This window comes from Castor canadensis, chromosome 3, assembly GCF_047511655.1.
Source record: "Castor canadensis chromosome 3, mCasCan1.hap1v2, whole genome shotgun sequence".
Lineage (NCBI taxonomy): Eukaryota > Metazoa > Chordata > Mammalia > Rodentia > Castoridae > Castor > Castor canadensis.
In genome coordinates, this window is record NC_133388.1 from 74,138,260 (window position 1) to 74,163,265 (window position 25,006).

The 25,006-nt window shown below is 35.0% G+C and overlaps 1 protein-coding gene across 3 annotated transcripts in view; it reads right to left on the reverse strand.

Moving 5' to 3' along the window:
• The window catches only part of Scfd1 (sec1 family domain containing 1), a 109,009-nt gene that overhangs the window by 73,147 nt on the left and 10,856 nt on the right, over positions 1-25,006 (reverse strand). Inside the window, exons 2-10 of one of the 3 annotated variants that reach the window (XM_074068223.1) lie at positions 21,533-21,603; positions 20,782-20,853; positions 17,879-17,969; positions 14,182-14,304; positions 12,883-12,970; positions 9,206-9,295; positions 5,943-5,998; positions 4,886-4,971; positions 2,488-2,587 (exon numbers count right to left, since the gene is read on the reverse strand). In XM_074068223.1, the coding sequence (XP_073924324.1) occupies positions 2,488-2,587; positions 4,886-4,971; positions 5,943-5,998; positions 9,206-9,295; positions 12,883-12,970; positions 14,182-14,304; positions 17,879-17,969; positions 20,782-20,853; positions 21,533-21,576 (750 nt within the window). In that variant the 5' untranslated portion in view covers positions 21,577-21,603. Of the gene's footprint in view, positions 1-2,487; positions 2,588-4,885; positions 4,972-5,942; positions 5,999-9,205; positions 9,296-12,882; positions 12,971-14,181; positions 14,305-17,878; positions 17,970-20,781; positions 20,871-21,532; positions 21,604-25,006 lie in introns of all 3 variants that reach the window. The other 2 variants (XM_020156676.2, XM_074068224.1) reach the window with 2 other exon arrangements.

A 25,006-nucleotide genomic window follows, 5' to 3' on the forward strand; every position in this document is an offset into this window, starting at 1 on the left:
GGGAGGGAGGGAGGGAAGGAAGGAAGGAAGGAAGGAAGGAAGGAAGGAGTTCAGGTCTTGGACCATTACTCTCTTCTATCTGTATTTAATCCCTGGCCATCTCATCATGTTTCTTGGTTTTAAATACCATATGCATACATAGACCACCCCTAATTCGTCACACCAAGACTGTTCTTCTGAACTCAACTCATGTCTACCTACTCATCTTCATCCCACCATTAAAAACATCTGGCTCCCTTTCCCCCATGGTGCCCTCTGTTTCTTCCATGTCTTTTCCATCCCAATAAACAAAATCTTATCATTTCAAAGTCATTTTTTTTTAAGTTTTAGCAAGGATTTATGTTAGCAAGGATGAAGTAGAGAGAAGTGGGGGGAAAGGGGAGAAACACTTCTTATTTCCCCACTCAGGAAATGGAAGTGAAGACTCCCCTGGCGTCACCTTTGACACCCCTCTTTCTCTTAGGTCTTACATCCAACTCATCAACTCCTATACCCGATATTCAATAGATAATCACAGCCTTCACTATTTTGATCCTTCCAGAAGCCACCATCATCTTTTGCTAAGGTGGCTAGAGCAGCCTCCTAACCAATCTCCTTGTTGTTCCTACCATGGAGCTAGGAACAACACAGCAGGTAGTGATAATCTTATCATGTATACTGGATGTCACTCTTTTACTCAAAAGGGCATGTGGCTCCCCATTCCCCTCAAGTTAAAAGTTATACTTCTGTGTTCTATTTAACCCTATCTATTGCTACTATCTCTCACCTCACTCCACTGTGGCTACCTGGCTGCTCTGTCATCCTTCGAATATCATCTGGCACCCTTCTGCCTAGAATGCTTCTTTCCTATATGGCTATCCTTTACTACCTTATGTCATTTTGTCAGTGAGGTTTGGCCTATCTTCAAATTTCAATCCTGTTCATCATTACCTACTTTATGTTTCTCCAGAGTACTTTGTATCTTCTGTTTAGTTTACTTATTGACTGTCTTTCCTCCTAAAATGTAAGCTTTGGGAAGACAGTAGTATTTATGTCTTTGTTATTGCTGAAACCAAGGTCTAGAGTATCTATTAAAGAATATGCACTCAAATACTGGTTAAGTGAACCACTGTCACTTTTTTGGGGGGGAGGGTTCTTAATGCGGGATAGGTGACTGAATTCAGGACATTCTATCACACTACCAGCCCTTTTTTGCTTTAATATGTTTATTAATAGGGTCTCATGTTTTTTTCTGGGTTGGTTTGAGACATTTATCCTCCTACCTCTTCCTTCCAAGTAACTGGGATTTCAGATGTGCATAACAACTCCAACTTGGTTTTTAAGATACGGTCTTGCTAACTGTGTCCAGTCTGGCCTCAAGCTACAATCCTCCTATCTCTGCTTCCTGAGTAGTTGGTATTATAGGCATGTACCACCCTGCCCAGTCTGAATCGAGTCACTTTCATTCAACCTCTTACTTAATCTCTTAAAACCATCTTCCATGTTTTACTATTCAGAGTGCAATTGGTAGTTCCTGATTATTTTGCCTTCTCTACTAAGTAAGTGTTAACTACTATTTCCTTGATATTTTCCTAGAGTCATGGTATAGATCTCTAGGACAGAGAAATGTATAGAATCATCAGTTTTCATCAGTAATCCAAAATGTGTTTTATTTACACAAGAACTTTACAGCTGATATCCTGGGTTTAAAGAGATGACTGCTTCAGCCAAATCATCTGTTGCATGTCTCTCATTCCCTCTTTTTATGACACTGCAGGAATCTTTGCAATAAAGATAGCGTTACATATTATAATCCCTAGAGGGCTTGTCTTAGGGCCACTGATATGCATTTAAACTCTTTAACTTCTGCACCTCAATTTTCCTATTTACCAAATAGAGACTATTCTGGTCCTGTTACATAGTGTCTTGATATAAATTATTTTCATATACGTTTTTTTCATTGCCATGGAGACTGGAGCTGTGTTTTATTTATTTCTGTATATAACATGTTATATCAGTACTTAGCTGATATATGCATGGACAAATACAAATTTTTGTTTCACACATGAAATTAGACACAGAAAATTGCTTCAGAAAGCATATGGTGTAACATAAAAAATACTATTTATTTTCACAATTAAATGAGGTTTGATTCCCAGAGAAAAGAGAGCCATTACAACCTTTCTCCCAAAGGCATATTTAATAAAAAAAAAAAAAACCAAAAACTTATGTAGTATGAAAAAATATGGTTGCCCACTTTTCTTCACTTTTCTTTCCCATTGTCATCAACAATACCACTAACTTATCCTATAATATTGAGATAATAAATTTGGCATTTAAACTTCAATGCTCCACTATTCTCCAGCATCCATGTCACTATTTTTTATTTATATTTTGCAGCTTCATCATTCTCAATTTTGTTTCTATAGCCAAGATGTTAGTTTTCAACTAAAGGAGCAACTAAACGTTACCATATTTCAGTAATAATTGTTATATTTAGCCTCTTACCAGTACATCATGCACCAATGCTTGGTATGTCCAAGTATGGTGTAAAGGAGTTGCCAAATCGATGTTTCTGTCAACAAGGACTAACAAAGGCCTTTGGAAGCTGTAAATACATTAAAAATTATATAAATCTTGAGAGCAGTATATATATCTAAAATTTTCTAGTATATGCCATTTTGATATAAACAGTATGTTAATATTAAAACTTTTTTCATTTACTCAATCAATTATGGTAATGACATGGGTTACTTCAAACCTATGTATATAATGCTAGATTCTAAGTCTTAGGGAATCTTCTTAAAGGTCTTAAAGGAAGAAACCAGTACAACTGCTCTTACAAAATAATTTTTGTAGTTAAAGTAAGTTGCTTCTCAAATGTACATTTTACATTTTTAAAAAAACATAAAAAGGAATAGTTATTGTCAGATCAGGAGAAACAGAAAGAGTAGAATTTTATAAATTTACACAAATGTTCGTCAGTTTCATAAATTACAAATAACAGTTTTCTATAAACAAAAATTCAAAAAAAAGTAGACCCTAAAAAAGAGCCCCCAGCAAGACACTACCCATTAAAATATACAAAATGAAAACATCCTACCACAATGGTATTTAATTATATAGCTGTTCAGTTCACAGGCATATGATACTTTGGAACTGATTAACTTCATCATTACAATTTCGATGTGAAAGAAAATTCAGGCACAAAGTCATTTAGTCATAGATCCAATGAAGTTTTAGAAGATTTTCTTTAGAGGTACTACTGTTATCAGGAGTGCTTGCCACTTTTCAAAAGTCATTGCTACATGATTACATTAACTATACATATTTCCTCTTGCGAGATACCTCTGACCCTTTTTAGTAACTCATTATACCCTTGTGGGCATGGGTCAGTGGACTTTTCTAACTGCACTGACTCTGGACTAAAGAGTTAGGGTGGCATCCTCACTGCCTACTATCATTTATTACTCAGAAGTAGGTGGAAGGTATGGGAAGATGGCCTCCAGGAGGACTTCCTAACCTCAGCATTATGACATTTGAGATCTAAATAATTCCTCATTATTACGAGGGTTTGTCTTATGTACGGTAGTAAGTTTAGCATTGTTGGATGCTCCTAAATACCCTAGAATGCACACTGCTAGATTCCAATAGCATCTATCAGGCCATAACAACCAAATATGTCTCAGACATTACCAAATGTCTGTGGAGGACAAAAACTGCCCTGGTTGAGAATCACTAGCCTCTAGTTTGATTTAAATATATTTAATAATAGTCCATTAAGTTGCTGATTAAAATAATTTAAAATATCTCCAAGAAATTAAGAAAAAAGATATTAATATTGTGATGATGAGAATAAACTTTTAAAAATTAGTCAAATAAAATAGTGCCTTTATATTGGTTTCTAAGGCCTATACTACCGCAGTATAGAAAGGGAACTACTAAGTAGGGTATGATAGTGTTTGTTTCCACTAAAAAAAAGTTAGCTGAGAGTCTGACATTTCTGCTCTGCTTAATGAGAAACATTTTAAAGAACATTTAAGTCTAGCAAGGGAAATTAGAGAATAGTTTAAAATAATGTGGGAGCTAAGGTGGCCAAAGAAATGAAACACAGTGTTGGTGTGAACTATAAATCATGGCAGTAATACGTATGACCTTGAATAAAGTATATGGATAGCTATGATATTTTTATTGCTAGAGATCAGTTATTTCTCTGGACATCATTTTTTTCCCACAATTTTTAATTATTATTTCACCTAAACTAGAGGTTATTTCCAAAATACTCTCTCCTCTTTAAATAATTCTCAGACATTTCAGTTGGTTTCTTTACATTTTTTCAACATTCTCCATCATTATTAATAATAAAAATGTACTGTACCATATAGGGTTTTTAGTATTTCTATTCAATAGTAATCGGGCAGTCAATAACTCAGGCATTACCTATGCATGCTAGAAACGATAGCAATGACAAACAATGCAAGTTGAAGCTATTAATTAGTATTTCAATGTAAAAAGCAGAAATTTAGTAAAGCAGAAACAAATCTAAGAATCACAAGTTTTCATTTATTTTGTATGACCAAGAGTTTTAATAACAATTGAAAGAAAATTGCTTCAGATTGTCAAAACTATAAAACAGAAAAAGTTCTCCTATAGATGATAAAATCTAACAGATATTTCTACCAAAAAAGGTTAAAAACTGAATAGCTCCCACATTATTTTAATGGAATAATATTCCATTTGTATTTTAAGAACAATTTGAACCAAAATCCTAACTCTGATTAGTTGATTAAAAAGTAAGAAATAAATTCTTTTACAAAGATATGGGTACTCTGTCAAACAAGCAAAACAGCAACAAAGACTACACGTTTTATTTTTCAGTCATAAAGTATATTAACTAACATAATACCTGAATTGGCCAGCTCCAAGAGTGTCACCTGTAAAAAGACTGTTTCTTGCATCTCTAAGATTTTCCCGAAGTTTCTTATCTAGTTTCTGCAAAATCAAACTTCAGATTAACTCTTAACACTTTGTAACTTTACACAGATAAACATTGTGTTCTTTACTGCATAGCCAAGAGACCTGGAACTTCTTTACAAAATGGTGATTCTAAAATCTAAATATTTTAAATCTATGTTAACCTGTACTTGAAAAAGACCACTGTCTTTTCTACCATGACTCATGCCTGATTTCACTAATAAGCACTTTCTATTCACTAATTTTACTTTAGGTACAGGACATACTTTGCTGTAATGATCCCCCCTTTCCTTAAGCATGACTTTGTTAAGCCAAGAAAGATGTCCTGGACAAAGCGTCAATTTGCATGAGCAGGAATGAAGAGAGTAGTGCATGGTGCAAGAGTCCTCAGACTAGAAATGGAACGTGAGAAGGAAACCAGCCTTACAACAGTCAGTGATTCACTGGGGCTCCTAAGACCCCAAATGTACATGTGTTTTCTTCTTTTTTCATACCACTTACTTTCTTTTTTAGTAATTCTTTAATTTCTCTAATCTTTTTTTTTTAATTTAAAGGAAATCTGTGAATGTTTAATTTGTACTGAATATTTTATTCCAATATAGTGGAGTAGCTTTAAAATGCACTTCACCATTTAAAAAATGGTTGTTCAAAAATAAATACTTTCTAAGTGAGGATGAATAATTAAATGATTTGTGGGGAAAATAAGTGCAAACTACTACTTAGGATGAATTAGGAATATACATTTTAGTAAAAAAAAAGAAATAGGGCTGGAATAGCACACTGGAGCAAATAATTTCACTTCATCACATAAAAGGACACAGTGACTACTCTTTATCTTCAGTGGAATTTCAGTGTAATAAAATAAATTTGCCACTGGTAATTAATACATAACCCATGGTAATTAGATACTTAATCTTAACTTAAGGTACATATAAGAAAACAGTTTGTACAGTATTATTTATACTTGAGTGATATTTGCATAAGCTTACCACTGCCACCATTTCTGCTGCTGTTCCTCTTGAACATCGAATGATAGGAACAGCACCTGTTTTAACAATAAATGTTAGCAAAGATCTTGGTTCTTAATTGAAATAGACACTTAAAAGATATAATAATAGGTGTATACAATTTCAAGTTACAAACACAAAAGGACTTCAAATCTCAAGAGTAAAAATAAGGTTTCAGAAATGAACCTTCTCATTGATAAAGAAAACAGGGAGAGAGAACTATTTTTATATGGAGCTGATTCAACAGTGTGACCATTTTTTTTCAATGGATTGACTAAATCTGCATTTTGACTTTCTGAAGGTAGTTTCAAAGAATAAGATTACTCTACTCAGAATCCACTTTAATTTGGTTCAAAATAAAAGAAGGAAAAGAGCTTAGCAAATTTAGCAGTTTGGGATTGCTATTTTTTGGTTTATTTTATAAATAAATATCATTTAAAAAATATTGCAATCTTTTTAAAATACCAATTTAAAAGATAATAGAAAGCATTCTTCACATAATCTGAAATGCTCCTAAATGACCTCAGTTCACTACCAAGTCAAATCACTGGACCTCTTAATTTCTCTCTTCCTTTATTACTGCAGTAAATGTTATCAAAGGCTAAAAACCTTAAGCATAGACAAAATCCAATTACACTGAAAAATCTTAAGAACATTATGTGTTCATATTCTGAAATTGTTATATTTTAGATTCTGCAGGAAGTATACTCTGTCAAATGAAAAAGTACAAATGTGGAAAGTAGCAAATTTTTAAAAACTATGCTTTCTTCTGATGGCCTAGGTTATATATATTTGGCATAAAACATTTAAATAATATTAACGATATATAAAGTTAAGTCTCTTGATTCTAACCTCCCAAAGTAAGAATCCCCATTAAGAATTAGAATATGGGATGTGAAGGCGATCTGGCTGCGACATCTGTTACCCCATTGATCACCAGGGTTGATTCGGCTGATCTGGCTGGCTAGGCGAGTGTCCCCTTCCTCCCTCATCACTCCATGTGCGGCCCTCCCCAAGCTGCGTGCTTGGTCAAAGAGGACGACCATACCAATAAAGGAGGAACGTTCTTTGGTCAAGGGTTCACGAGTAGCTGTGCTCCCCTGCTAGAACTTCCAAACAAGCTTTCAAGAATTAGAATGTAGAGCTCAAGCAGGAGTGCCTAACAAGCACAAAGTCATGCATTCAACTCCAGTACAACCATCAGAGTAGAGGAGTTAAAACAACAACAATAAAAGAAAAAAACTGGATGCCAATAGCTTGTGCCTGTAATTCTAGTGAGGTGAGAGGTAGAGATGAAAGAGTTTGAAGTCAGCCTGAGCAAAAAGGTTGCAAGACTATCTAGCCGATGGCATGGTAGTATGCCTTGCCACTCCAAGCTACTCAGGATGCTGAGACTAGGAGGATCTCAGTTCTAGGCCAGCCCAGGCAAAAAAAGTTCATGAGATCCCATCTCAACAGAAAAATCTCTGCATGGTGGTGCACACCTGTCATCTCTCTTATAGTGGGAAGTGGAAAGTAGGAGAATCATGGTCCAGGTTGGCCTGGGCAAAAAGTGAGGCCCTATTTCTAAAATAACCAGAGCTTCTAAAAAGGACTGGAGTTATGGCTCAAGTGGTAGAGCTCCTGCCTAGCAAGCACAAAGCCCTGAGTTCACACCTCAGTATCAAAATTAAAAAAAAAAAGTCTTCAGGTTTTCAGGTTATTTTCCATATATCATCTAAGAGTGTGAGAAACAGAGGAAAGGAAGGAGGGAAGGAGGGATGGAAGGGGAGATAAAAAGAAGGGAGAGAGAGAGAGAAAGGAGAGGGAAGGAGAGGGAAGGAGAGCATGTAAAAATAAAAACAGAATATTGTACATACTACTCTGAAAATTGACATTTTATTTAGTAATGTAGTGTCAACTTCTCTGTCAGAGTGGCAGTAATTTCATCTTCTCTTTTGAAAAAATAATCATTTTTCAATACTCTGTACATAATAAAGGTGGTTCTAACACTTCAGTGGTCTTTAGACATCTCTTCTCAATCTGCCCTTATTTTGAAAACAAAAACAACCTTCATGCCCACAATAACCCTAGGAGTAGGCAAAATTCTGGACACTATAAGATGGCAAAACAGAAAGATAATTATATCTATCTAATGACTTAAAGTTATGTTCATGTATTTTCTTTAAAAAAACAAGGATTGGGGATGTAGCTCAGTTGTAGAGAAATTGCCTAACACTTCTGAGGTCTTAGGTTCAAACTCCCAGCAATGCAAAAACAAACAAACACTCAAAAATCCCAAATCCATTTGAGGGTACTGAGAATCCAGAGGCAGAAATCGGATGGAGGTAGACTCTTGAAAGAAGGAAATTCTACAACTAAGATACATGTTCAACAAGCTTTTCTCCTGAGGGTACTTTTGACTTTACAGGGCACACAAGAGAAAGAATAAACAGAAAACAGGACATTTATTTAGGTGAAAATCAAAGATCTGAGTTTAGCGCTGGGCAATAAAGGGAAAAATTCCTGAAAGGAGGGAGCCCTAGAATTTGCATATAAATTCTCCTCAAACATTTGTCTAAGTCCTATACTATGCATGATATCTCTTCTTTAATTTTCTCATTTGTGAAATGGAATGCCTATTAATCTACTGTGAAGATCATTTTAATTAAAAGGTTTTAAAGTGTCTGTAATATTAAAACTGCAATCAGGTTTCTAAACAGAACTACTAGAAATAATAATGCACAGTCATATATACGAGACACTAAATACAACATTGCTATTATTAATTTTAGATGATTCAAGGAAATGTTTAAATTTTTAGAGTATAAGTAACTTCACATTATATGTAAATTTAGTTTTTTGGAGTTCATGGCATTTGTCTTAATAGTTACCAGGCATGTATCGCTTTACTTAGAAGTATGTCTGAAAATTTTTATGATGAAATATTAAAAAATTAGCAGGCATAAAGGTTGAAGTCATCACAAAACCAATGAAATAATATATTAGAAAATTACAATTACCAAAGACATCTAAGATTCAAAAAACCTCAACCCAAAAAACCTACTGAATGGAAACTCAATAGGAATAACCACATTAAGCTATTAAAAGAATATTTTTATATAGTACAGAATGTAAACGTTAGTTTAATTCTGGAGAACCTATAGAGATTCTGATAGGTGAAAAGAATCATATAACAGTGTAAAACAGATTTAAATTAATTCTTAAATAATTAATTTTATTTAAAGAGAGATTTGAAAACTTACCCAATGTAACAAAAAAGCAAAAGAGGCTGTCAACAATAGTATCCATAACAGTTTCCATTTCTGTGTCTGTGATATCTGGCCTATTAATGGCTAAAATGACACAGGTAAAGAAGAAAAAAAATGACCAAAACTTATGCCATATCTTTATTAAACTTATAAACTATTAATATAGTGTTTGATAACACTTGTGATACTTAAGTGAAAAATTTTGCTATAAACTTTTTAAAAGTGAACAAATACATTCAAAATTAAATTAGCTCAACTCTCACCCTCCCCCCACAAAAAATCCATACAAATAAGTCATGCACACACACAAAAAAACTGACCATCAGTATCAGAATAGTATTAAGAAAAAAAAAAAAGGACAAAAAACCCTCCTACCCCCACTACACAAAATTTCTGCCAGAGCAAATATAAAAATAAATATTGTATTCCATAATTTATTCATAAACACCAGATGGCCTCAAGAAATTATTGATCCCAATAACCAATTCTGTGAGAAAAACACAATGTAAATTAATTATGAAAAAACCCAATATCACATATTATTTCCTTTGTATTAAAAGTTATTTGAATTTCTTTCTGATCTACAAGACTATACTTAAGTAGTTCCCAAATAATTACCCTGGAAACATAAGGGAAGAAAAAGAAGTTTTACTGGAAGACTTTAAAAGGTAAAAATTCTTTGCCCTTTTCTATAGGAATTCAGTTCAGTAGATTTGAGATAACTGTAAGAAATCTGCAATTTTGACAGGCACACCTGGGGGTAATGCCAACAGTCCTTGCAGCTAAAGAAACAGAACCATGAAGAATGTCCTTGAAGCCAAAGACCTTGACTTATTTGTCTTTCTCACAACAGCTAGGCCCAATGTCTGACAAAGTAAGATGCTCAACAGCTGTATGCTGAAAGACTAAAATTTTATGTACATAGTATTTTTAACTTCCCAATAATACCAGAATGTAAAAACAAATATAAAATTTACTATAACTTGTGATTAGCATGAAAGGAAAGCAGAATCAAATTGGACAGATCAAAGAATATAAAGAAAGTTTGGTCTACCCAGAGAACATAAAAATAATCAAGAATTTAAGCAGGCAATTCAGAATGCAGATGAAGGCAATGTGCTGTTATTGCCATCTACCCAAATCAGAAGAAACAAATGGCACAAGGATAACATTTCAAGGGATATGAATTCCAGTTCATTCTGTCAATCAGTTACACAGTAAAACCTATATGGAAGTATACAGCCTATTCCTACTACACTTCAGCTCCATGCCTATGAATGAAAAGCAACCTTAACAGTTACAATAACAGCAATCAAACTTGGGATAACATGTTGCACTGAGATAATAACTCAGTTTGACTGAGGTATGTTTCCTTTATTAAATAAATACATTATCAATCCATAGCACGTTTAGAAGTAAAAAGACGGGATGCAAATAGATCCATGATGTTAGTATAATTAGATTTTGGGAGCTAGGGATGTGGCTCAAGTGGTAGAATGCATGCCTAGCAAGCATGAAGCCCTGACCATAAACCCCAGTATGTCAATAAAAAAAAAAAAATAGATTTTAGTTAAAGTACTTAAAATGCTTGGGAGCATTTGGCATATAATGATACAATGGTTAAGAGCACTATCTCAGGCTGGGAGCATAGCTCAAGTGGCAGAGCACCTGTCTAGCAAGTGTAAGATCCTGAGTTCAAATCCAGTACCACAAAAACAAAGCACTATCTCTGAAAAGAGATTGCCTGTCTTCAGTAAACCAGGTTCTATCACTTCCTGATCCAAAAATAAAGATGCTTGTTTTTAATAACCTCATTTTTCTCACCTGGAAAATGGAAATAATACTAAGTTATTCTGAGGAGTAAATGAACTTGTATGTAAAGTTAAAACACTGGCAATGTAACAGTGATTACCACCATTATTACTGAGAACCTGGGAAATTAGCCATGTGATTTACACTTTAAAATTAATTAATTTCAGACTTGTGTTTTTTTTTAAAGTTGACAGGTATGGGACAATTTAATTAAATTTGCAAGTATTTGAATGTTTAAGAACTCATAAAAAGTTTGTCTTTTAAGACTCATTTAAAAATTTGGTTATGTTTTACTTAACAGATTTGTAAGTTTGCCTGGGCTAGTACATGAAGTATTTGAAAAAGAAAACTTAGTAAACTGAATTTATAAATGCAATGGAAATTGTTACAGAGAATTTAATAAACTATGTTTCTCATTAAGTTTGCTAAATGGAACTGATAAGACTAGTCTGTTCAATGTGAGTTAACTGGTTAAGGAAAAATTAAAGATGTTTGTTTTTATTTTTACCAGGTTTATGAATTATCTAACAAAATTGATAAGTCTAACTTAAAGGCTTAAGGAAAACTAGGTTTTAAGCATGTAACTTAAATAGGCTGCTAATTAATTTAAAATTCAAGTAGTTATAAAGACTTCTGTGAATAAAACAAACATTAAAAATTTCTCACATGTATAATTTAGCAAATACTTACACTCTTTAAGGGATTTTTTTGATTTCAAGAAGAAAACATGCTACAGATCTTAATGACACCAAATGTTGTCAGCAGCTTACTATCTTGGCCAGTATTTTGTGAGAACAATAAAGTATCTACATAATTTACTTAATCCTGCATTAAAACAGAGTAGACCCTTGGGGTCCCCAGGTATGTGGTTCCAAGGAGACCACTGTTGAGAAAAACCTGGGAATGCTCAGGGTGCACAAAGTTCAGTACTCTAAAATCTCTCCAATTTACCTGTATCATATATATGTACAGTAGGTCTAAGCATCCATAACTTAAAACTGTATGGAGTAGGCTATATTACTGTTATAAAAATTACTGTTGTAAACATTAGTACGGCTAAAAACTAGATCTTATTTTTGCTCGTTATCTTGAATACTGCAAATGCTTTGATTCATTTTTCCCATAATACCACCAAACTTCCACTGAAGACACATCACCTTTCAGCAAATCTCAGTTTTTCATTTTTTCACTTAAACACATCATGGGTCTTATAGTTTTGGGAGGATTACCATAACTTTTACCTTGCTTTTGGTGTATCATTTGATTTTTGGAAAGTATATTTTCACAAAATTAACACTCAGCAGATCGTAAGTGATTAAATAATTTAAGGACAATTAATGATAACGTGGGACTAAGAGCTTCTTCATATCAACTGAGCTATGATTTTGTGATATGGGGTTTGAACTCTGGGCCTCATACTTGCTAGGCAGGTGCTCTACCACTTGAGCCATTCAACTAGCTATAATTTTTATTTTTGAAATTTCTTCTGATTTTTAAAATTTATTATTATTCTTCTTACTGCATTTAGTCAAAAACGCATGTGGTAAGTTCATGAAAAAGGTAGGCTTTACTGCATTGTCTGACTTGCCATGGTGAACCATTCATACAAGTTGCTGTGGGGACACCTAGGAGGTCAGAATTAGTACTCCACTGAGCTTACAACATGTATTTATTTATGTTTTTTGTATGGGACAGAATTTAGTATGAGACTTATTTTCTCTGTGTGCTTTAAAAAATCTTTTAAGCTCTAATGCTATAAACAAATCTGGTTTTGAGAACACTATACATGTTAACAATTTTTTCTTTACAGTATATTCATTTTGTTAACAATGAATTTTAGTATTCATATTTTCACATACCACGGTATGAAACAAGCTCCTTATTTTGATTACACAGTACAAACATATCATCTTCCAACGTAATAAAATTGAGATACTGATCAAAAACCTAGAAACCAAAGAAAAGGTATATAAATCATTTTTATAATATAGCCATATTAAAAGTTTAGTTTGACTTTTTATCTACTAATGGCAAAAACAGGAAAAATTACATTATTATATTATTCAATAACTAAAATCTGTAGTAGGTTGCAGATTGCCTAATTGGGTAATTATGAGGGGCTAAGATTATTAAAAAACAATAAAAAAAAACCCCAAAAGATCATTAAAAACTATAACAAGCTTTTGGGCAATAAGATCAAGGATGAGAGTAATATTTTCAGAAAACATAATTTAAACAAATTTTGTATTCACTATAAAGATACTTTCCTGTCAAAGTCACAGTAACTGTTTTTACATTATAACCTTTTATAACCATAGTAGGGAAAAATTATGTCAGTTCTTTGGAACAGCAAATAAAGAGAAAAATTTAAATATATATGAAATATATTAGATTTAGTTAAACAAATTAGAAATCATTTGTATTATTTTATGTGAAATTAATGAGAAACTTTGAGTAAGAAATTAAAGAAGAAGCCTCAAAAACCAATCAGAAGTAGCCATGGACTGACTATTTTTAAGAATGAAAAATCTGACAGTGTGTGTGGGGAAGTGAGAAGTAAGTGCACATTTGGTCTTTCATTCATTTGTGTTGTCTCCAAAGTCAAGAAGCATAGGGAACAGCAGGCTAAAACCAGGAATATATTGTATAAATTTATTTATAATTTAAGCTGAAACTGACTAAAAAGTCACTATGATATAGAACTGTCTTGTAAATTCCTTCTACTTATAATGCACAATGTAGTCTCTTTGGATACTCTTTCCCAAGGAAAAAAAGATCTTGAGATAACAGGCAACAGTAGTGATTACAGATAAAACCACAGCCAGTATATTTTGAGTACAATATATGATAACACAACTGTCAAACTTATTTCTCAACTGAGTTTCAAAGAGCATACAAATGTCAGACTAAAACAAAAACGGATTCTGTTTTTGTTATTTTTGTCTTTCAAATTCACTAAATAGTAGTAGACACCTTCTTTTTTTTTTACCTAATTGAAGACAATTTATACCATCAGAACTCTTTCTAAAAGTAGTAACTCTAAACATTTCTTAGGTTGTTCTGGTTATTTGTAAAAAACACCTATGTCAATTAACAGCTTTCAGAACACTGTTAAATTTTACATTAGCAAAATGTCATCAATCAACCAAATTTCTTACCTTAGCTACTTGTGTTACTGCACTGGCTGCTAATGCTGCATTTGCAATATCTTCCAGTTTACTTCTTGAGATGGCAGAAATAAAATTTAAATAATATGATTCATAGAGTTGATTTCGAAGATCCTAAAAATACAATGGATGTTTCACACTTATAGGACAGTAAAGGATGACCACAAACAAAAATCTTTTAAATATCAACAAGGTTTTATAGGGTAAGATACATATTTAAAAGACTGGTTATAGCTGGACAACAGTGGTTCATGCCTACCATCATAGTTACTTGGAAGGCTGATATCAAAAGGATCACAATTTGAAGTCAGCTGGGCAAGACCCCATCTCAACCAATAGCTGGGAGCAGTGGTGTGCCTTTCATCCCAAGCTATGTGGGAGGAGACTGGGGTTTCAGGCCAGCCCAGGCAAAAAAGTTTCTAAAAGCCCATCTCAGTGGAAAAAAGCTGTGTGTGATGGTGCACACTTGTCATCCCAGCTACTGAAGGAAGCTTAAAGTAGGAGGATTGTGGCCCCAGCCAGCCTGTGCAAAAAGCAAGATCCTATCTCCAAATAACCAGGACAAAAGGGCTGGAGGTGTGGCTCAAGTGGCAGAGCACCTGTTTTGAAAGTGTGAACCTGAGTTCAAACCCCACTACTACTAAAAAAGCAAACAACAAAAGAAGACAAGTTATATAAATGAACAGAAAAAGGATACCAAGAGAACAAACTTATAAAAAATGCTAGCTATCTGTTTACTGAAATGTATCTTAAAGTTATGAAATCACATTGTCAACAAAATCCCATTGGTTACAATATAGCACAAAATTGCTCTGAAATAGATTATCTGTATTTTTCTTAAAAATATACAGAAGTATTGGGTATACTGGTACATGTCTGGTATGTCAGCAGTTTGGAGGCTGAGGCAGAAGGACTGTGAGTTTGAGGCTAGCCTGGTTACATAGTGAGATCCTGTCTCAACAGGGGAAAAAAAAAGAGTCAGCAGTAGCTACTGTCTATTCATAATTAAATGCTTGTTACATTTGGCAGATACCACTATCTACTACTATGGTAATGTGAGGACATGACAGATGCTTCCTTCACCTCACACAGAAGTGTTCTCATTCCAATGACTGATTCCAGAAGTGCTTCTTCTCAACCACGCAAAAGTACTGGAATTTAAGTTAGGTAAATTCTCAAATCAAGTTTTCTCATTTTCTCAATCTGTAGACCTAGCTATCTAAATAACCGTACCTCCTCAAATATAAGATGTCAACAACTGTTCGCAGGCACCATCAGGAAATAATGCCAGGAAATAATTCATGTTTCCAATAAAATTTATGACACAAGATCAATTAAAGATGAATCGAATTTCAGAGATAAAGTTAAAATGTGAGAAACTGAGAAGATGGACCTGTGAGAGGAGGGTACCTAAGCCACATAGTGAGACCGTGTCTCAAACCATACACAAAGAAACTAAACATTCATATATTGCTGGTGGGAAAATGGTGCAACCACTTTGTAAAATAGTCTGTCAGTTCTTCAAAAGACTAAATAAAGTTATTATGTGAACCAGCAATTCCATTCCCATGTGTTTATGGACCTAAGAAAAATGCAAACAGGTCCACACAGAAACTTGTATATGAATGTTTACAGCAGAATTATTCATAATAGCCCAAACTGTTGGACATTTTGGTAAATGGACAAAATTTGACATATCCACATGGAACATTATCCAGCCATAAAAAGGAATAAAGTACTGACATATGCTACAATATGGATAAACCTTGACAACATTAAGCTAATAGAGAGAAGTCAGATACAAAAGATCATATATTATATGATTTCATTCATATGAAATGTCCAGAATATGTAAATATAATAGAGATGGAAAGTAACTTAGGGACAGGAGGGGATGAGGATAGGAACTAGAGACGTAAAAGTTTAAAGATTTAAAATATCTTCTTTTTGAAGTGATAAAAATGTTCTAAAGTTGTGGTGATGGTTACACAACTCTGTGAATATATTTAAAAAACCCACTGAATTACTGTACATCTCTGCACAATTTAAATGGGCAAATGGTATGGTATATTTCAAAAAAGCTGTTCTTTAAAAAAGGAAGGCATGTGGTGGTACATGCCTATAATCCCAGCCACATGAGAAGCAGATGCCAGAGGACTGGGAGGTTCAAGGCTAACTTGAGCAAAAGTAGTGTGAGACCCTGTCTCAAAAATAAAAAGGGCCAGGGGCATAGCTAAAGTGGCAGAGCACTTGCCTAGGATATGCAAGGCCCTATGTTCAATCCCCAGTATTACAAAAAAAGGGAAGAGATTGATAAATAGTACCTCTTTTAAAAAATGGCAGTTGGGTTTGTGTTGGAAGCTGGCTTTAATGAAGTCACACAAGACACAAAATATGTGACCTTCACTATCAATTTAAGTAGCAATTTGATTCAATAGTCAGTAACAAGATGTTGTAACTGTTAGCACCCTATCCAATATCCATTTTTCCCATTTCCTTACTAAAGATTAAAATTTTCTTTGTGGTGGTAATACATTCAATCAAAATATTAACTTTTGTAGACTTTCTTGCAGCTAACTCTACCCAGCGAGACAAATGAAACTCTCCTGGGGAGTCTGGGTCTTCAATAACCTTATCCAGTGTTCCTATACAAGCACAGACTTCCTGCTCTTAGCCTTCTTTAGTTTTTTTCTTTTTTTTGGTGATACTGGGGTTTGAATTCAGAGCCTCATGCTTATTAGGCAGGTACTCTACCACTTGAGTCACTCCTCTAGTCCTGTTTTGTGTTGGGTATTTTTGAGACAGGGTCTTGAGAACTATTTGCCTGGGCTGGCTTTGAACCTCCTGATCTCTGCCTCCTGAAGCTAGGACTACAAGCGTGAGCCACCTACATCTGGCAGGCCGTTTTTAATTATTTTGTTTGTTTGCTGTTTTCTGAGACAGGGCCTCGATGTGTATTACAGGTTGGTCTCAAACTTGCTATGTAGTTCAGGCTGACCTTAATCTGGTAACCCTCCTGCTTCAGTCTCATAAGTGCTGACATTATAGGTGTGCACCACTATGTCCAGTTCACTTTCTGTTTTGTGAAGTCAGATCAAGAGTCAATTTTTTTGTTTTTTTTGCAGTACTGTGGTTTGAACTCAGGCTTCATACTTGCTAGACAGGTTGCTGTCTTCTTGGGCCATATCTCTAGCCCTTCTTGCTCTGGGTATTTTGGAAACAGGTTCTTGCTTTTTGGCTAGGCCGGCCTGGACCATACCTTTGTTTTTCTGGGCTGGGGCTGGCCTGAAACCTTTTCCTAATCTCAGCCTCCTGCATAGCTGACATGACAGGTCCATGCCACCACACTCAGCTATTGGCTAAGATGGGTTTTTGCAAAATTCCCTCCTAGCTGCTGGTAATCCTGCCAATCTCAGCCTCTCAAGTAGCTAGGATTATAGGCATGAGCCACTGATGCCTGGTTCACACTCAATCTTTACTGATACAATGTTCCTCCAGGAAAAAAAATTTACATCTTTTGATCTACTTGAAATTCAAAGACAGTCTCAAATGTCAAAATAGGAAGCTGTGTAAAGTAATTTCTGATTCTCTAAACTGGGCATCTAAGGTACTTTTTTGAACAGAAGTCTGTCTCAATATTTAAATGGTTAGGCAATTTTAAGTATCAGGTAAAATAAGAACCTGTTACCTGGCACATTCTATCAATATTTTCTTCAGTTGGCATCACAAAGTACACTGCAGGAACATCTGGAATAGGATCACGATCAGAGTGCAAAAGCCTAGAAAACATAAAGAACATAAAACTTACTTTTTCTTAGTTACTTATCTTAAAAAGACAGTTTAAAACAGTATTTCTCAAATGAGGCGTTCATCAGCTCGACAGTGACTTCTGCTCTAAAAGCTCTTACTTAAGCCATGTCCCTTTAATTTGTTTTTCAGATAGGATCTCATGCTTTTGCCTGGTACAGCCTCAGACTGCAATACTCCTACCTCTGTCTTCCAAATAGCTGAGATATGGGCATGCACCACCATACTCAGCAGTTAACCCAGCTTTTTCCTTCAAAAACAAAATAAAAAAAATAAAAAACAGCAATATGTCCACACAGTCAATATTACTATTACTTATTAGGGATATCCTAATTTCTCATTAGTTTTCACTTGACTAATTGTTCTATTTCACTTGACTAATTTTCACTGCCTTAAGGTCATTCTCTTCTACTACCACTCTCCTTGAATGAATGATTTTTATACACATCAGGATCAATTCTATTACCATTTTTCATAGAAATACAGGAGCAGAGTAAATGGAGGAATGTGTATCTCTCCCAAAAAGGGAAAACAGTTGGGTGGTGGCGGCTCATGCCTGTAATCCTAGCTACTTAGGGGGCAGAGATCAGAAGGATCATGGTTTGAAGTCAGCCCAGACAAATAGTTCTTGAGACCGTATCTCAAAAACACCTATCACGAAAAAGGGCTGGCAGAATGACTCAAGTGCCAGGGTGCCTGCCTAGCAAGCATGAGGCTCTGAGTTCAAAACACCAGTACTGCAAAAAAAAAAAAAGGGAAAACAATGCTGAAGGAATCTTTAGAAGCAATGCAAACATTTAAACAGATATGATATCAGTGTATTTTTCAAATGAAAGTTTCCTTAAGAGTTAAAAGACTAAACATATTTTTGTTTGCTTATTTTCCATATGGTGCTGTGGACTGAACTCAGAGCCCTATGCATTCTAAGCATATACTTTACCATTGAGCTGCATCCCCTGCCCCCAATATATTTTTTGCTTCATAAGAGAAGGTATAAGAGGACATCTTAGCATCTCACAGATTATTTACTGTAGAATTTTCTCCTTTTAAAATTCAGGAAATTTTTTCATTCAAATATGCCAATATGAACTCACAAAATCTCTAGTTTTCAGCATAAGATTTTTATATGCTTACATCAGGAAATAAGAGTAATATTCTCTTCTGGAATATTCACTCCTCTCCACCTATAATTAAGAGGAGTGAAAGATGTACATGCTGCCAGTAGATCCATGTTTAGTGATTTCTTCCATCTGTCTGGCTGCTGCTACTAACAATAAAGGAAAATGTGATGGCAGCCACAGGTTGCTTCTTTTTATGCCTAAAGAGCTATAACCACTATTTCATATTCTGTGTGTGTGTGTGGTCATTGTTTCCTACAAACAAGCCTAAACTAGCTTTAAGAACACAAAGTAATTGATGCAGTATTTTTAAGCATATATGGAAGAATGGTCAGAGGTGAGGCAAACAGGAATTCAACATGGTAGCAATGCAGCCTTTCCATGCTCTGGCAGCAATGGCTCTATGCTTCCTAGACTCTCAACCTGGCAGACTATCTTGTTACTCAGTAAGGAAGTACTGAGTTAGGCCTCGTTTATCATTGTTACTGAGTCATTATGCCTCAGCAGACAAACAGCACAGAAGTAGTGGTCAAGAAATCTGGCACATCTTTGTTATTAACCAGTTGTCCAAGTATGGGACAATCACTTAACCTTTCTAACTTTAGTGTGCTCATTAGTTAAATAAAGGAGTTAAATGTTCAGTAAGGTGTCAATGGTAAGTCATGCATATTAATAATACATAATTTCCAGGAAAAGCGTTAAGATAAACTTCAGTTGACTTTATAATAATTAATGTGTTACCAAAACAAATTTGTTACAAGCCTAATGCAACATGAAAAAAATATGTCAAATAACATATTTCATCAAATCTAAGGTACTTATTTTTTTAAACATACTCTATATCATTAAGGACAATGCAGCCAACTATAGTATACCATTAGTTATAATACAGATCCCAATTATAGAAGAACAAAAAGTGAAAAGTGAGTTTAAAACTGATGCAGTTGGGACTGACGGGGGCGTCTAGTGGTAGAGCACTTGCCTTGCCAGCATGAGGCCCTAGGTTCAATCCCAAGCATCACAAAACAAACAACACCCATTAAAAAAATCAGATCAATGCGATATCGTATTCTATTAATTTTAGACATGTATTCATTACACAATTGAAGAATTTAAGCTGATCAATCCAGATTCTGATATGCCACTCACTGAAAATCTGAAAACTTGTTCCCAGTACATTTCAATTCAATATGTTACAACACCATAGAATAAAAATTGGCTATGAAATCATCAACAGAACAAAATGCAAATATAGTAGCATAACATAAAGTTGGACTCCATTAGTACCCAAAAGTATTAGTATCTATTCAGGAAGGCAGCTCCTCCCCAAATGTTCTACTAAGAAGTCTATAAAGTCATGGAATTTGTTTTGTTTTTATCAAACATATCAGAAGCAACATAATTAAACAAACTTAATAGTTAGGTCTTCTGTGATTTGATAGTCATTACTTCATGTAATGAGTCACATAAATTTTTTAAAAAGAGTATATTTAAATTAAAGGAATAAAACACTTTTAGAGCTAGAAGACAGCTTAAGAGTACCAGTTCTTTCCATTCACCTAGAGGGTCAACCAAGTCTACAGGGAAAGATACAAGACACATGCCAAGAAGATCTTTCATAAAACATCTGAAAATAAATGCCTCTATTAGAAATGTTAAAACTCACAGGTGCAGTGTGATTCCCATGTCTCTCAGCTCCTTCACAGATAGCAGAGGAGAAATTATATCTTGGCCAAATCTGTCATAAATGAGCACCTTAAAAAATGTGTTTTTTAACATCATTATGAATGAAAAACCAACAGAAATCCATATTAAGATAATATTGAAGTAAATTTTATTTTAGTAAATCGTGTGTACTGATGGACAGGGAAAGTATTTGACACGAACGGGTACCCAAGAAATTCTCAAGCTATTTAACTCAAAAGCTTAATAGAGACTTTAGAAACAAAATAACGAGTAAAGTTTATACAAGGAGCAATCAGAAGATTCTTCCTCCTTTTTATCCCCCGTCCCCTACCAAATAGGAAGGGAGAAAATTAGAGGATTGTGAAGCTTAAACCATGAATTCAATATAGACCATTTTAGCTTTCTTGAGAGTTAATTCAAAGGCCTTACAAGCACTCATAAAAGCTTTCAAAACACCTAATAGTCTAACAAAGTTAACTTGTTTTTTTTCTTCTGAAGAGATAAGTATAAAGGGAATGTAAATAAATAAATTTAAGTCTAATCAAAATCTTTATTATGTATATTACAGAATTTACACAAGCCAAAAGATGGCATTTATAAATAAAAATAAAATATCCTTTAATTACATAGTTATAATGTGCAACTAGTTTAGTATGAATAAGGAATTCCCTCCCCTTTCTACCAGTAAGGACTAAGAAAGAGAAAGAGTTCCCATGAAGATAAGCTCTTACCTTCCATACTGGTTCTCCTGTGCTGTTTTTAACATGAGGCACATTGAAATTCAACATACGCTTCAAAGCCACTGAAAATGAAAATAGTTTTATAAAATATCACCATTGTTTTTTAGGATTTCATTATTCCTCCATATTTATTATTTACTACCTAAAAACAAAATGCACAAATCAATTTTATCAAAACTGAATCATCATATGACTGGGTGTGTAAAACTAAGAGGCCAGACCACATAAGACCATTCCATTGACTAATCAGCATCTACTTGGGAGATTTTCAAAAATATAATAGGCTCCTGTCCACAAATGAAACTGGAAAATGTCCAGGAAAAAGTGTTTTTGCATTTATCTTAACAATCCCACACTATATTTTCTATAGATGGAAAAGAAATTTCTTTAATCATGATCTTACAGTGGTCTTGATAGATAACTGATGATGCTTGTCTACTTAATACCAGGCTGAAAGCATAGATAAAGACCAGTCTTTCTAAAAACAAAAATTACCTCAGGCATATTTAACTGGTTCGTCTACAAAATCTTCATACAGCATATCTATTTTTTTTAGTTACCTGCGAGAAAATTTTACAACCAATTTATCTTATCAGATTCACTGAAAAGTTACACTTCTTAAAATCTTGGGTGCTTAGGTGAAAAATGAGACTTTTCCATAGATGTAGTAGACAACTGATAACTCTTGCTAAGAAAATGTACAACTTCAAAAATCACAGCAGTTATGATCTATATATTACAGTATTTTGCTTTTTTATTGCTCATCTGTTCATATGTCACAGGAGATTTAGAAATATTTTCTAGGGAAACTGAAAACTTAATATACTTCTGTGTGAAACTGAGATGGGCAAATATTCAAGAAAATGTAATAGTTAGGTGGCTTAATTTTTAGGATTGGCAATCTTAAAATCTACTTGGTTGAGTTTTTAAAAGTATTTGCATCCTATTAAGTATATAGAATCAAGCATACTCCAAACTCCTACTACAGATCTAAATAATACTAAAATCATACAAGTATGAACTTGCAGCATATTCACTCACTAGAAGAACTTCTATTAAGTGCCTGTATCTTAAGGTATGCAGATACCATAACACCTCTACCATTTAAGACACTGCACTTTAGTAATACGTAATCATCACTCAGTACATTCAGGAGAACGGTTTCAGAGCCCCTGCAGATAACAAAATTTCATGCTCAAGTCTTTCATATAAAATGGTGTAGCAATTCCATATAATTCATGCAAACCCTTCCATATACTTTATGTCATGGCTAGACTCCTAATGAACACCTAAGACAATGTAAATGATATATAAAAAGATAATGACAAGAAAATGTCTGAACCTCTTCGGTAGACATATTTCATTTAGAATATTTTTGATTCATGGTTGGTTGAGTCCATGGATATAGAGGGACATCTATATTTGGATATTTATGTGTACATTAACTGTTTTTGGTGAAATGTTAGCACCTAATGTCTAGCCAATAGTACACATTACCAATAACTTATATCTACTTCAAAGACTTACAGATGTTACGTTTTATATAGAAACACGAATAAAGAAATAAAAGACCACTTTAGTACTTAAAACAGAAATCATACAGGAGACACACAGGATTCCACACCCAGGCAATAAACACACTACTACCACCCTGGCACTCATGGCCTCAAAGAGAGAAAAACCTTTAGGAAAAGCTGTTTACACTCTTGACACATGACAGGAAGAACTACAGCATGGAACGCCATGTGAGTCTCTGTTCTCCAGAGTTAGGCCTTAGTTAATTCAAAGAGGCCAGTACCGCGATAATCTCACATTTGCCTTCTCAGCCCAATCCAGGAGAGTTTCTCCAACTCTGAGCCTTGCTAAAGATATTTTGATATAGATTTGATAACGAAGAACATGGTGTATGTTTCAAGAGTGTATAAGAATGTAATTCTGCTTTCATCAGTTTAACAACCCAAGGCTTAAATCATTGTTTTTAACTGAATGATAAACTAGTTTTATTGGTTCTAAACATACTATCCATATCTTAGATCTGGTTAATGTAGTTTCACCCTTACTAAGAATGTTTTCTCCATTCAATCTGAGTAAATACTATCACCTGTATTTACTATTCATTCAGTCATTCGTGCAACAAATGTTCAATGAGTGCTTATCATGTGCCCTAGGTATAGAGGATTTAGCACTAGCACTGAACAAAACAGACTAAATACAAGTTGTGCTTAAGCAGCTTTCATTCAAGTTGAGGTGTAGCAGGGAGGAGGACCAGAGAAGAAACAGGCCTGTGTTCTGATAAGGTAGCAGGGAGGAAGGGATGGCATGGCAGAGATAAAACTTAAAATTTCTAAATGTGTAGAAGGTCACAGAGCACTAAAGGTAGATGGTCATGTAACATTAGGGTGAAATAGCCTATAGAATTGCATAGTAACCATATATGGATTAGACCTTGTGTTTTGCTTCTGTAACCTGCTTGCAAGGGTATATAAGGTGAGACCTCTTTGTTCTTAGGGCTCAACCTTTGGACACAAGTCCGCTGAGTCTGTGCCAGCAAAATAAAATGTTGCTTCCTGCTAACTGCCTCAGTGTCCCATATCTCAGCTTGAGATTCCTGCAACATTTCTTGGGGGCTTGTTTGCTGGGATTGCAGAGATGGTGATTTGTCACCTCCCTTGTTGCCAGTGGTCTGCTGGGAGAAGATCCCACCAGGCACCAACAGACAGCTTGATCCAGAGGAGGGACTTGTCCGCCCTGTAAGTTGGGTTAAGGCCTTACTTGGATGCACAACTGAACCTGGTGAGGTGCAGGAACCAGTGAGGGGAGGGGAGCACCACCCACCAGACTAGTAAGAATCTAGGTTCGAATTCAGGCCTGCCTCAGCAGGCAGAAGGGGAGACTGCTCATCTCCCACATACTGCTAGTAATCACCTTTTGGGGTGAAACCATGTCTCTCAGTTCAGGGAGCAGGGCGGACATACTGTATTACATGAGAGTGTATGAAAGTGTGAGCCTGAGACGCAGCCTAGCTGTGAAGTGAGTGAGGAGTCCCAATCTGTGGGTCCATCGCAAACTCATATGGTTAAGAAGAGCCCTAACAGGGCCTCCAGTCTGGGGTTTATATGGACTCACTATGGCCACGAGACGCCTAGATCCCCATGAGGGGAGTGGCTGGAGACAGATGAAGCGAGTGCTCTTCCAAGACCCTTACCCCTCTGTGTCTGTCTTGTCAACTAATGGGAGGAGGTGCCTGGAAATCAGAGTAAAACACTCCCTTGGAGTGTATGGTTAAAAACCTTAAAAAGGGATTTAATGGAGACTATGGAGTTAACGCCTCACAAGCTTAAGGTCCTTTGTGAAGTAGACTGGCCTGCTTTTGGTGTAGGGTGGCCCCTGGAAGGGTCATTAGATAAAACTGTGGTTAATGAAGATTATGGGGTAATTGTAGGAAGGTCTGGGCACTCAGACCAA